The sequence below is a fragment of the Chiloscyllium punctatum genome, chromosome 31, assembly GCF_047496795.1.
Source record: "Chiloscyllium punctatum isolate Juve2018m chromosome 31, sChiPun1.3, whole genome shotgun sequence".
Classification (NCBI taxonomy): Eukaryota; Metazoa; Chordata; class Chondrichthyes; order Orectolobiformes; family Hemiscylliidae; genus Chiloscyllium; species Chiloscyllium punctatum.
The window spans coordinates 67,088,116-67,102,461 of record NC_092769.1 but is presented as its reverse complement, the minus strand read 5'-3'; the positions used below and the strand labels follow the sequence as shown (position 1 = coordinate 67,102,461).

The window sequence follows — 14,346 nt, the reverse complement described above, 5'->3', positions numbered from 1 at the left end:
ATATTCTCTCTGTGTCCCACTATCTCCCTCTCTGTCTATATTCTCTCTGTCCCACTATCTCCCTCTCTGTCTATATTCTCTCTGTGTCCCACTATCTCTCTCTCTGTCTATATTCTCTCTGTGTCCCACTATCTCTCTCTCTGTCTATATTCTCTCTGTGTCCCACTATCTCCCTCTCTGTCTATATTCTCTCTCTGTCCCACTATCTCTCTCTGTCTATATTCTCTCTGTGTCCCACTATCTCTCTCTCTCTGTCTATATTCTCTCTGTGTCCCACTATCTCCCTCTCTGTCTATATTCTCTCTCTGTCCCACTATCTCCCTCTCTGTCTATATTCTCTCTGTGTCCCACTATCTCTCTCTCTCTGTCTATATTCTCTCTGTGTCACACTATCTCCCTCTCTGTCTATATTCTCTCTGTGTCCCACTATCTCTCTCTCTGTCTATATTCTCTCTGTGTCCCACTATCTCTCTCTCTGTCTATATTCTCTCTGTGTCCCACTATCTCTCTCTCTGTCTATATTCTCTCTGTCCCACTATCTCTCTCTCTCTGTCTATATTCTCTCTGTGTCCCACTATCTCTCTCTCTCTGTCTATATTCTCTCTGTGTCCCACTATCTCTCTCTCTCTGTCTATATTCTCTCTGTGTCCCACTATCTCTCTCTCTGTCTATATTCTCTCTGTGTCCCACTATCTCTCTCTCTGTCTATATTCTCTCTGTGTCCCACTATCTCTCTCTCTGTCTATATTCTCTCTGTGTCCCACTATCTCCCTCTCTGTCTATATTCTCTCTGTGTCCCACTATCTCCCTCTCTGTCTATATTCTCTCTGTGTCCCACTATCTCTCCCTCTCTGTCTATATTCTCTCTGTGCCTCACTATCTCTCTCTCTGTCTATATTGTCTCTGTGTCCCACTATCTCCCTCTCTGTCTATATTCTCTCTGTCCCACTATCTCTCTCTCTCTGTCTATATTCTCTCTGTGCCTCACTATCTCTCTCTCTGTCTATATTGTCTCTGTGTCCCACTATCTCTCTCTCTCTGTCTATATTCTCTCTGTGTCCCACTATCTCTCCCTCTCTGTCTATATTCTCTCTGTGCCTCACTATCTCTCTCTCTGTCTATATTGTCTCTGTGTCCCACTATCTCTCTCTCTCTGTCTATATTCTCTCTGTGTCCCACTATCTCTCTCTCTGTCTATATTCTCTCTGTGTCCCACTATCTCTCTCTCTCTGTCTATATTCTCTCTGTGTCCCACTATCTCTCTCTCTCTGTCTATATTCTCTCTGTGTCCCACTATCTCTCTCTCTGTCTATATTCTCTCTGTGTCCCACTATCTCGCTCTCTGTCTATATTCTCTCTGTGTCCCACTATCTCCCTCTCTGTCTATATTCTCTCTGTGTCCCACTATCTCCCTCTCTGTCCAAATTCTCTCTGTGTCCCACTATCTCTCTCTCTGTCTATATTCTCTCTGTGTCCCACTATCTCCCTCTCTGTCTATATTCTCTCTGTGTCCCACTATCTCTCTCTCTCTGTCTATATTCTCTCTGTGTCCCACTATCTCTCTCTCTCTGTCTATATTCTCTCTGTGTCCCACTATCTCTCTCTCTGTCTATATTCTCTCTGTGTCCCACTATCTCCCTCTCTGTCTATATTCTCTCTGTGACCCACTATCTCTCTCTCTCTGTCCAAATTCTCTCTGTGTCCCACTATCTCTCTCTCTCTGTCTATATTCTCTCCGTGTCCCACTATCTCTCTCTCTCTGTGTCCCACTATCTCTCTCTCTGTCCAAATTCTCTCTGTGTCCCACTATCTCTCTCTCTCTGTCTATATTCTCTCCGTGTCCCACTATCTCTCTCTCTGTCTATATTCTCTCTGTGTCCCACTATCTCTCTCTCTATCTATATCTCTGTGTCCCACTATCTCTCTCTCTCTGTCTATATTCTCTCCGTGTCCCACTATCTCTCTCTCTGTCTATATTCTCTCCGTGTCCCACTATCTCTCTCTCTGTCTATATTCTCTCTGTCCCACTATCTCTCTCTCTGTCCAAATTCTCACTGTGTCCCACTATCTCTCCCTCTCTGTCTATATTCTCTCTGTGTCCCACTATCTCCCTCTCTGTCTATATTCTCTCTGTCCCACTATCTCTCTCTCTGTCTATATTCTCTCTGTGTCCCACTATCTCTCCCTCTCTGTCTATATTCTCTCTGTGCCTCACTATCTCTCTCTCTGTCTATATTCTCTCTGTGTCCCACTATCTCCCTCTCTGTCTATATTCTCTCTGTGTCCCACTATCTCTCCCTCTCTGTCTATATTCTCTCTGTGCCTCACTATCTCTCTCTCTGTCTATATTGTCTCTGTGTCCCACTATCTCCCTCTCTGTCTATATTCTCTCTGTCCCACTATCTCTCTCTCTCTGTCTATATTCTCTCTGTGCCTCACTATCTCTCTCTCTGTCTATATTGTCTCTGTGTCCCACTATCTCTCTCTCTCTGTCTATATTCTCTCTGTGTCCCACTATCTCTCCCTCTCTGTCTATATTCTCTCTGTGCCTCACTATCTCTCTCTCTGTCTATATTGTCTCTGTGTCCCACTATCTCTCTCTCTCTGTCTATATTCTCTCTGTGTCCCACTATCTCTCTCTCTGTCTATATTCTCTCTGTGTCCCACTATCTCTCTCTCTCTGTCTATATTCTCTCTGTGTCCCACTATCTCTCTCTCTCTGTCTATATTCTCTCTGTGTCCCACTATCTCTCTCTCTGTCTATATTCTCTCTGTGTCCCACTATCTCGCTCTCTGTCTATATTCTCTCTGTGTCCCACTATCTCCCTCTCTGTCTATATTCTCTCTGTGTCCCACTATCTCCCTCTCTGTCCAAATTCTCTCTGTGTCCCACTATCTCTCTCTCTGTCTATATTCTCTCTGTGTCCCACTATCTCCCTCTCTGTCTATATTCTCTCTGTGTCCCACTATCTCTCTCTCTCTGTCTATATTCTCTCTGTGTCCCACTATCTCTCTCTCTCTGTCTATATTCTCTCTGTGTCCCACTATCTCTCTCTCTGTCTATATTCTCTCTGTGTCCCACTATCTCCCTCTCTGTCTATATTCTCTCTGTGACCCACTATCTCTCTCTCTCTGTCCAAATTCTCTCTGTGTCCCACTATCTCTCTCTCTCTGTCTATATTCTCTCCGTGTCCCACTATCTCTCTCTCTCTGTGTCCCACTATCTCTCTCTCTGTCCAAATTCTCTCTGTGTCCCACTATCTCTCTCTCTCTGTCTATATTCTCTCCGTGTCCCACTATCTCTCTCTCTGTCTATATTCTCTCTGTGTCCCACTATCTCTCTCTCTATCTATATCTCTGTGTCCCACTATCTCTCTCTCTCTGTCTATATTCTCTCCGTGTCCCACTATCTCTCTCTCTGTCTATATTCTCTCCGTGTCCCACTATCTCTCTCTCTGTCTATATTCTCTCTGTCCCACTATCTCTCTCTCTGTCCAAATTCTCACTGTGTCCCACTATCTCTCCCTCTCTGTCTATATTCTCTCTGTGTCCCACTATCTCCCTCTCTGTCTATATTCTCTCTGTCCCACTATCTCTCTCTCTGTCTATATTCTCTCTGTGTCCCACTATCTCTCTCTCGATCTATATCTCTCTGTGTCCCACTATCTCTCTCTCTCTGTCCAAATTCTCTCTGTGTCCCACTATCTCTCCCTCTCTGTCTATATTCTCTCTGTGTCCCACTATCTCCCTCTCTGTCTATATTCTCTCTGTGTCCCACTATCTCCCTCTCTGTCTATATTCTCTCTGTGTCCCACTATCTCTCTCTCTGTCTATATTCTCTCTGTGTCCCACTATCTCTCTCTCTGTCTATATTCTCTCTGTGTCCCACTATCTCCCTCTCTGTCTATATTCTCTCTGTGTCCCACTATCTCTCTCTCTCTGTCTATATTCTCTCTGTGTCCCACTATCTCCCTCTCTGTCTATATTCTCTCTGTCCCACTATCTCTCTCTCTGTCTATGTTCTCTCTCTGTCCCACTATCTCTCTCTCTCTGTCTATATTCTCTCTGTGTCCCACTATCTCTCTCTGTCTATATTCTCTCTGTGTCCCACTATCTCTCTCTCTGTCTATAGTCTCTCTGTCCCACTATCTCTTTCTCTCTGTCTATATTCTCTTTGTGTCCCACTATCTCCCTCTCTGTCTATATTCTCTCTGTGTCCCACTATCTCTCTCTCTGTCTATATTCTCTCTCTGTCCCACTATCTCTCTCTGTCTATATTCTCTCTGTGTCCCACTATCTCTCTCTCTCTGTCTATATTCTCTCTCTGTCCCACTATCTCTCTCTGTCTATATTCTCTCTGTGTCCCACTATCTCTCTCTCTCTGTCTATATTCTCTCTGTGTCCCACTATCTCTCTCTCTCTGTCTATATTCTCTCTGTCCCACTATCTCTCTCTCTCTGTCTATATTCTCTCTGTGTCCCACTATCTCTCTCTCTGTCTATATTCTCTCTGTGTCCCACTATCTCCCTCTCTGTCTATATTCTCTCTGTGTCCCACTATCTCCCTCTCTGTCTATATTCTCTCTGTGTCCCACTATCTCTCTCTCTCTGTCTATATTCTCTCTGTCCCACTATCTCTCTCTCTCTGTCTATATTCTCTCTGTGTCCCACTATCTCTCTCTCTCTGTCTATATTCTCTCTGTGTCCCACTATCTCCCTCTCTGTCTATATTCTCTCTGTGTCCCACTATCTCCCTCTCTGTCTATATTCTCTCTGTGTCCCACTATCTCTCTCTCTCTGTCTATATTCTCTCTGTGTCCCACTATCTCTCTCTGTCTATATTCTCTCTCTGTCCCACTATCTCTCTCTCTCTCTGTCTATATTCTCTCTGTCCCACTATCTCTCTCTCTCTGTCTATATTCTCTCTGTGTCCCACTATCTCTCTCTCTGTCTATATTCTCTCTGTGTCCCACTATCTCTCTCTGTCTATATTCTCTCTGTGTCCCACTATCTCTCCCTCTCTGTCTATATTCTCTCTGTGTCCCACTATCTCTCTCTCTCTGTCTATATTCTCTCTGTCCCACTATCTCTCTCTCTCTGTCTATATTCTCTCTGTCCCACTATCTCTCTCTCTGTCTATATTCTCTCTGTCCCACTATCTCTCTCTCTGTCTATATTCTCTCTCTGTCCCACTATCTCTCTCTCTCTGTCTATATTCTCTCTGTGTCCCACTATCTCTCTCTGTCTATATTCTCTCTCTGTCCCACTATCTCTCTCTCTCTCTGTCTATATTCTCTGTGTCCCACTATCTCTCTCTCTCTGTCTATATTCTCTCTGTGTCCCACTATCTCTCTCTCTGTCTATATTCACTCTGTGTCCCACTATCTCTCTCTGTCTATATTCTCTCTGTGTCCCACTATCTCTCCCTCTCTGTCTATATTCTCTCTGTGTCCCACTATCTCTCTCTCTCTGTCTATATTCTCTCTGTCCCACTATCTCTCTCTCTCTGTCTATATTCTCTCTGTGTCCCACTATCTCTCTCTCTGTCTATATTCTCTCTGTGTCCCACTATCTCTCTCTCTGTCTATATTCTCTCTGTGTCCCACTATCTCTCTCTGTCTATATTCTCTCTCTGTCCCACTATCTCTCTCTCTCTGTCTATATTCTCTCTGTCCCACTATCTCTCTCTCTCTGTCTATATTCTCTCTGTGTCCCACTATCTCTCTCTCTGTCTATATTCTCTCTGTGTCCCACTATCTCTCTCTGTCTGTATTCTCTCTGTGTCCCACTATCTCTCCCTCTCTGTCTATATTCTCTCTGTGTCCCACTATCTCTCTCTCTCTGTCTATATTCTCTCTGTCCCACTATCTCTCTCTCTCTGTCTATATTCTCTCTGTGTCACACTATCTCCCTCTCTGTCTATATTCTCTCTGTGTCCCACTATCTCTCTCTCTGTCTATATTCTCTCTGTGTCCCACTATCTCCCTCTCTGTCTATATTCTCTCTGTGTCCCACTATCTCTCTCTCTGTCTATATTCTCTCTGTGTCCCACTATCTCTCTCTCTGTCTATATTCACTCTGTGTCACACTATCTCCCTCTCTGTCTATATTCTCTCTGTGTCCCACTATCTCCCTCTCTGTCTATATTCTCTCTGTGTCCCACTATCTCTCTCTCTCTGTCTATATTCTCTCTGTGTCACACTATCTCCCTCTCTGTCTATATTCTCTCTGTGTCCCACTATCTCCCTCTCTGTCTATATTCTCTCTGTCCCACTATCTCTCTCTCTCTGTCTATATTCTCTCTGTGTCCCACTATCTCTCTCTCTCTGTCTATATTCTCTCTGTGTCCCACTATCTCTCTCTCTGTCTATATTCTCTCTGTGTCCCACTATCTCTCTCTCTGTCTATATTCTCTCTGTCCCACTATCTCTCTCTCTCTGTCTATATTCTCTCTGTGTCCCACTATCTCCCTCTCTGTCTATATTCTCTCTGTGTCCCACTATCTCTCTCTCTGTCTATATTCTCTCTGTCCCACTATCTCTCTCTCTCTGTCTATATTCTCTCTGTCCCACTATCTCTCTCTCTCTGTCTATATTCTCTCTGTCCCACTATCTCTCTCTCTGTCTATATTCTCTCTGTGTCCCACTATCTCTCTCTCTCTGTCTATATTCTCTCTGTGTCCCACTATCTCTCTCTCTGTCTATATTCTCTCTGTGTCCCACTATCTCTCTCTCTGTCTATATTCACTCTGTGTCCCACTATCTCTCTCTCTGTCTATCTTCACTCTGTGTCCCACTATCTCCCTCTCTGTCTATATTCTCTCTGTCTCACTATCTCCCTCTCTGTCTATATTCTCTCTGTGTCCCAGTATCTCTCTCTCTGTCTGTATTCTCTCTGTGTCCCACTATCTCTCTCTCTGTCTATATTCTCTCTGTGTCCCACTATCTCTCTCTCTGTCTATATTCACTCTGTGTCCCACTATCTCTCTCTCTGTCTATATTCACTCTGTGTCCCACTATCTCCCTCTCTGTCTATATTCTCTCTGTCTCACTATCTCCCTCTCTGTCTATATTCTCTCTGTGTCCCAGTATCTCTCTCTCTGTCTGTATTCTCTCTGTGTCCCACTATCTCCCTCTCTGTATATAGTCTCTGTGTCCCACTATCTCCCTGTCTGTCTATATTCTCTCTGTCCCACTATATCTCTCTCTGTCTCTCTATTTCAGTCTATATTCTCTATCTGTCCCACTATCTCTCTGTCTCTGTCTATATTCTCTCTGTGTCCCACTATCTCTCTCTCTCTGTCTATATTCTCTCTGTGTCCCACTATCTCCCTCTCTGTCTATATTCTCTCTGTGTCCCACTATCTCCCTCTCTCTGTCTATATTCTCTCTGTGTCCCACTATCTCCCTCTCTGTCTATATTCTCTGTGTGCCTCACTACACATTTCTCTCTGTTTCTGTCGATATTCTCTCTGTGCCATACTAGCTCTCTCTCTGTCTCTTTATTTCAGTCTATATTCTCTCTGTGTCCCACTATGTCTCTCTTTTTCTCTCTGTCTCTGTCTACAGTATATCCTTGTGTCCCACTTTATCTGTATCTATCTCTATGTCTGTCCATATTCTCTCTTTATCCCATTATTTCTCTCGATCAATCTCTCTCGCTATCTATATTCTCTGTGTCCAGCTATTTCTCAATTTCTCTCGCCTTCTCTGTCTCTTTCGCTTGCTCTGCCTTTATTTAACGATCTAAATTCTCTCTCTGTCTCAATCTGACTTTTGCTCTCTCTTTCTTTTGTTTTCACTGCCTTTTCCTCTCTGTCTCCCTCCCTTTCCCCAATCTCTAACGTACCTCTCCTCCACACGCATCTCAAAACACCCTTTACCCCTCGTCACTCTTTGATTTATTATCGTCGCAGGTACTGAGATACAGTGAAAGTACTGCCTTGTGTGCTAACCAGACAAGTCATACCTTCCATAGGTACGTCAAGGTGTTAGAATGGAATACAGGATATAGTGTTACAGCTACAGAGAAAGTGAAAAGAAAGATTGACTTTAATGTATGAGAGATCCGTTTGTAAGACTGATAACCGCGGGGCCGAAGTTATTCTTGAAGCTGTTGGGACGTGTTTGCAAACTGCCCATTGGAAGTGGGCTAAAGAGAGGGTGGGAGGGGGTCTTTGATGAGGTAAGCTGCTTTCCTGAGGCACTGGGAAATGGAGCCAGATTCAGTGGAGGGAAGGCTGGTTTTCCAGATGGACTGGACTGTGTGTACGGCTCTCTGTAACGTCTTGCGGTCTTGGGGAATGCAGTTGCCGTACCAAATCGGTGATGTATCTGAGTGGGATGCTTTCTACGGTGCATCTGTAAAACAAAAATTGTTCAGAGTCATTATGGGCGCGCCGAATTTCCTGAGCCTTCCAGGGAAGTCGAGGCGTTGGTCGTTCTTTCTTGACTGTAGCGTCAACGTGGGTGGACTGGGACAGATTCACTCACCCTCTCCCTCTCTCTCTCTCTCTCTCTCTCTCACAGTATGGTGTACACTTTGGTAACGTTCTAGTCACCGCTGACCCTCCTCCCCCCCTCCACAGCTCGACAATTTCGCAGTGGTTCTGTTTTCTGGGGGGTTGGGGGAAACGTTGAGGGGTGGGGGGGGGAAAATAAGGGAATCACTGAGAACACGGACGCTGCGGCCGAGAGAGAGAGAGAGAGGAGGGGGGAATGTCTGCGGCCGCCGAAGGCCAGTCTCTGCTGGGCAGGGCGGGCTGATTGCTGCTGGAACTGCGGGAGTTAAAACCGTTCGATCCCTCCGCCCGCCGCCAACTTAACACTCCGGAGCCGGGCTGTTTCTTCGGAAATCTGCTGCTACTTTAGACCCGAACTCCAGGACAGAGCCCGGGAAGTGGGCCGACTGAGGGCGACGATGGGAATGTCTGGGCCCATGGCCTGTGTCTCGATTTGGAACTCCACTGCCAGGCACCAACAACGGAATCAGCTAATGTGTGGTAAATGTGTTGTAAATTTAACCGCTCGTCATTCTTTCTCCTTCTGCTTTGTCATGAAGATGTGAATTGTGTCGACCCCGTTTCTCAATTTGCCCCCCACCCCCGGAAGGCCTTGTCACGTTGGAGTCGGGCCTAGCAGCTCAGGCTTGGGAAGAGGCCTAGGCTCCTGGGTTTTCTTTTAAGGTGCAGGGGGTTGCGGGGGGGAGGGGTTATGGTGAGGGTTGATGTAAGGGCTGATGGGTAGGCCCATCCTCTGTTAGAGACAGAGAGAAAGGGGCGGGAGCAGCAGGGGATCAGGGCACGCCACAGCATTGGGCTCCGTGAGGTAGGGGAGGTCCCAGGCCGAACGTTGGGGCCTGGACGGCTCCAATCCCTTTGGAGCAGCAGGCTCCTTCCGTGCTTGGAATTCCCAAACTGGATGCAGCAGCGGGTGTAGGCCCCTCGGAGTCCAACATGGCCGCAGGGATAACTCCCTCATTTCTTAAGGGCGATGAGGAAAGGTGCAGATGTGAAGGGATGGAGAGGGAGTCCTTAGAGTTCCCCTAGTTGAGAGGGTCCTGCCCAACACCAAACAGGATGCAGAACCTGCCACCTTTCCCGTTCAATGCCACTCTCCCTCCATGATCACATCATCCATCTTAGAGTCACAGAGATGTACAGCACGGAAACAGACCCTTTGCACCAACTTTTCCAAGCCGACCAGATATCCTAAATTAATCTAATCCCATTTGCCAGCCTATTCCTCTAAGCCCTTCCTACTCATATACCCATCCAGATGCCTTTTAAATGTTGTCATTGTACCAGCCTCCACCACTTCTCCTGGCAGCTCATTCCATACACGCACCACCCTCTGTGTGAAAAAGTTGGCCCTTAGGTCCCTTTTATATCTTTCTCCTCTCACCTTCAACCCTGTGCCCTCTAGTTCTGGACTCCTATGCCCCTCATGATTTTGTAAACCTCTATAAGGTCGCCCCTCGGCCTCCGACGCTCCAGGGAAAACAGCCCCAGCCTGTTCAGCCTCTCCCTGTAGCTCAAACTCTCCAACCCTGGCAACATCCTTGTGAATCTTTTCTGAATCCTTTCAAGTTTCACAACATCCTTCCGATAGGAAGGAGACCAGAATTGCACACAATATTCCAACAGTGGCCTAACCAATGTCCTGTACAGCCGCAATATGACCTCCCAACTCCTATACTCAATAAAGGAAAGTATACCAAACGCCTTCTTCACTATCCTATCTACCTGTGACTGCACTTTCAAGGAGCTATGAACCTGCACTCCAAGGTCTCTTTGTTCAGCAACACTCCCTAGGACCTTACCATGAAGTGTATAAGTCCTGCCTTGATTTGCCTTTCCAAAATGCAGCACCTCACATTTATCTTAATTAAACTCCGTCTGCCACTTCTCAGTCCACAACCATCCATCCCCCTTCTTTAATTGACTCCCACTTCCCAGCGACTGATCATATTTTAACTTCAAGATTAGAGCGGTGCTGGAAAAGCACAGCAGGTCAAGCGGCATCCGAGAGGCAGGAAAATCGACGTTTCGGGCAAAAGCCCTTCACCAGGGATGAGCCCCAGTGGACAGTGAGTTCTGGCTCATTCACGCTCACTATGGAAGGAAGGAAGTCCTTTCTCACGTCTCCTTCCCCCTGCACCCTTCCCCAAAACCCCACAACCTGTATACCTCCCCCCCTCCACCAACCCTGCCCTTGTACACTGCACCAATGGGAGCCAGCTTCTCTCTCCCGTCTTTATCCGCCATGGTGAGCGCCTCAATCAGATCTCTCCCCCACCCCCATCTCCTTCGCTTCAAACAGATAGACCCCTCGCCCTCCCCCAGCTTCTCCGATCTCCTTCACTCCCAAGGAGAAAGATCCCAACCTCTCCGACCGAAGACGGTGGAGGTTATTCGGTCGGGCGTTCCAGGAGGTTGCCCACAGAGATTAAGGACCCGAGGGCGGCCATCTTTAGATTGCCCTCTCACCTGGAGGCTCATAGAAAATGAGAAACCTCACAGGGTCTGCCGGAGAAACGGCCCAGGAGGGAGGGTCTGACATTTCCTTTGGGCTTTTCTTCCTTTGGAGGGCCGGGTTCTGGGGGAGGGCGGGGGGGGGGGGGGGCAAGGGACAGCGATCTCGACAAGCCCAATCCCTGCAACCCAGAGGTTTGAGCTTCCCGCGCTGTGGCTTATTGCCAATCTCTGGGCTCGAGGGCCTTGACACTTGTCTTTCCCTCCCAGTGGCAGCGGTGCCCACTCGGGGTCAGGATAACAGGAGAGTGGACCTCATTATGGCTGAAAAGACAGCAGGAACATTGGTGAAGTGAACACCTCAAACCCCCCCCCCCCCCCTCTGCATTGGCGGATAGCAGGCAGAGGGATGCAGTTGGCCTTAAGGGCAGGAGACGTTGAGGCGTCTGTGGTGAGACCCCTCTCACTGATTTAGCTACCACCCTGCTGCGAGGCTGATGTCTCTGCGCCCCACCTCTCCCCTATCTACTCTTGCCCCGCTGCTCCCAACCTTCTAGAAGTTTCCGATCGTGGACAGTTGTCATGGGGGGTCCGCTATTTGTCGAACCTGAGTGGTTGCCCCCCCCCCAAAAAACTTAGCCATGCTTGTTCAGAGGTGAAGCTCCCTTGCTTCAGCTGGGGCTAAAGATGGCGGTGGTTCCTACCCACAATGCTTTGGGTGGGTGAATCTGCCCTATTGGGTGCTATTAAAGTGACAGTAACTACTGAGGGAATGGTAGAGGCTGGGGGAAGGAGACAGGCACACTTCACTTGTTGTAACGATTGAGAACAGGAATCCATTGTGAAAAAAAAAGATCCAGGAGGACTTTCCCTCAGGTTTCTTTTCTTTGCCTATTAATGGTGAGACCGTTCGGATGGGAGGGTGTGTGCCTACTGCCTCTGGAGGCTAATGATGTAGCCATTTTCTGTGATCATTGACGTTGTATGGCATTTTGAAAACCATCTCCAGGCAGAAACTCTCACAAGGAAGGGTTAGATTGAGAGAAAGGGTGAATGGGGTCATACCAACTGGATACAACCCATAAAGAGACTCCCTGGTTAGCAGGGGTCCCCGAGGGAGAGACTCCCTCTTTAACAAGGGTCCCTGAGGGAGAGACTCCCTCTTTAACAGGGGTCCCCGAGGGAGAGACTCCCTCTTTAACAGGGGTCCCCGAGGGAGAGATTCCCTCTTTAACAGGGGTCCCCGAGGGAGAGACTCCCTCTTTAACAGGGGTCCCCGAGGGAGAGACTCCCACTTTAACAGGGGTCCCCGAGGGAGAGACTCCCTCTTTAACAGGGGTCCCCGAGGGAGAGACACCCCCTTTAACAGGGGTCCCCGAGGGAGAGACTCCCTCTTTAACAGGGGTCCCCGAGGGAGAGACTCCCTCTTTAACAGGGGTCCCCGAGGGAGAGACTCCCTCTTTAACAGGGGTCCCCGAGGGAGAGACTCCCTCTTTAACAAGGGTCCCCGAGGGAGAGACCCCCTCTTTAACAGGGGTCCCCGAGGGAGAGACTCCCTCTTTAACAAGGGTCCCCGAGGGGGAGACTCCCTCTTTAACAAGGGTCCCCGAGGGAGAGACTCCCTCTTTCACAAGGGTCCCCGAGGGAGAGACTCCCTCTTTAACAGGGGTCCCCGAGGGAGAGACTCCCTCTGTAACAGGGGTCCCCGAGGGAGAGACTCCCTCTTTAACAGGGGTCCCCGAGGGAGAGACACCCCCTTTAACAGGGGTCCCCGAGGGAGAGACTCCCCCTTTAACAGGGGTCCCCGAGGGAGAGACTCCCTCTTTAACAGGGGTCCCCGAGGGAGAGACTCCCTCTGTAACAGGGGTCCCCGAGGGAGAGACTCCCTCTTTAACAGGGGTCCCCGAGGGAGAGACTCCCTCTTTAACAAGGGTCCCCGAGGGAGAGACTCCCTCTGTAACAAGGGTCCCTGAGGGAGAGACTCCCTCTGTAACAAGGGTCCCCGAGGGAGAGACTCCCTCTTTAACAGGGGTCTCTGATGGAGAAATTACCTCTTTAACAGACGTTCCCAATGGGAACACTCCCTCTTTAACAATGGTGCCCAATAGAGAGAGACTCCCTCTTTAACAGGGCTTCCCCTCAAACCCCTCCCCCTCTGCCCCCCCCCCCCCCCCACCGGCAGTTTGAAAGTAGTTGAAACAATCCCACTAGCCTAGGCAGGTGACCCCCAAGGGAACACAATGTTGGACTGGGCGCATTGAGGAAGATGGTGGATTTCTGAAAAACCAATAAGGTGCTCTTGCCCCCCCCCCACCCCGACCAACCCCTGGGTGGTGGAGGGGTTGGGGGGGGGGGGGGGGGGTAGTCAGTCTGGTCACCAACCTTCGACAGCTGATTGACCAAATCCCACAGGGGTTAACTTCCATTTCCGTCTCTCGTGTTGATCCCAGGCCAGGTGGGGTTAAAGGTCATTGGGGTTAAAGGTCGATGGGGACCGTAGCTGGAGATTGAGTGATGTATGTTTTTTTTGCACAAACGTGCTGCTGTCCTGGTTAAATTGTAGCTTCAAAGACTTGTCCCCTGACCGCGTGGATTTTGTATCGGTGAAGTAGGATCTTCACCCGGCTTTTAATAAACTTTTCTCAAACGGCCCCTCAGTTCCTGTCTCCTTCTTACCAAGAGCGCTCTCTCTGCTGGTCATGTCTCTCACACGAATGCGCGGGGGTGGGGGTGGGGGTGTTGCCAACTGCTCCGGGTGTCTCCAGGATCTGAAGAAAACAAATCTCTGGGATCTTCCATCTTTGGGATTTGGGGGGGGGGGGGGGGGGGATTGTGGGAAATTTCGAACCCAGAGGAGCACTTAGATAGAGTGACAAAATGGCCAGGGATTGGTTCGACTACAGTTGGCTAAATCAAGGCCTCCTCGTGAATTTGACTCGGGATCGCATCGGGGGTTGAACTGTTTCCCTCAGCAGACCATGGAAACATGAGAAATAGGAGCAGGAGGAGACCATTTGGTCCCTCCAGCCTGCTGCGTCTTTCAACAGGAACATAGCTGACCAGTAATGGCCTTTTCCACTTATGGTTACGTAAATGGCCAGCACTATTCACAATCTCTCAGATACTGAAGCAGTCTGTGTCTAAGTACAACAAGAACTGGGTAACATCCAAATTTCAGCTGACGCGTGGCAAATTACCACACAAGTGCCAGGCCTTGACCATCTCCGCCAAGAGGGAGTCTAACCTTGACATTCAATGGTGTTACCATCACTGAGCCTCCAACTATTAACATCCTGGGGGTTACCATTGACCAGAAACTGAACTGGACTTGCCATATGAACACAGTGGTTACAAAAGCTGGTCAGAGGCTGGGAA

The 14,346-nt window shown here is 48.5% G+C and overlaps 1 protein-coding gene across 3 annotated transcripts in view; it reads left to right on the top strand.

The window, feature by feature from the left end:
• cnih2 (cornichon family AMPA receptor auxiliary protein 2) overlaps positions 1-11,105 on the top strand; it is a 245,027-nt gene extending 233,922 nt beyond the window's left edge. For all 3 annotated transcript variants that reach the window (XR_011953305.1, XM_072550918.1, XM_072550917.1), the window contains exon 6: positions 8,528-11,105. Coding sequence is in view for 2 of the 3 variants with exons in the window: in XM_072550918.1 (XP_072407019.1) it covers positions 8,528-8,555 (28 nt within the window). In the remaining variant the exon portion in view is untranslated. The remainder of the gene's footprint in view (positions 1-8,527) is intronic.
• The last annotated feature ends 3,241 nt before the right edge of the window (positions 11,106-14,346 follow it).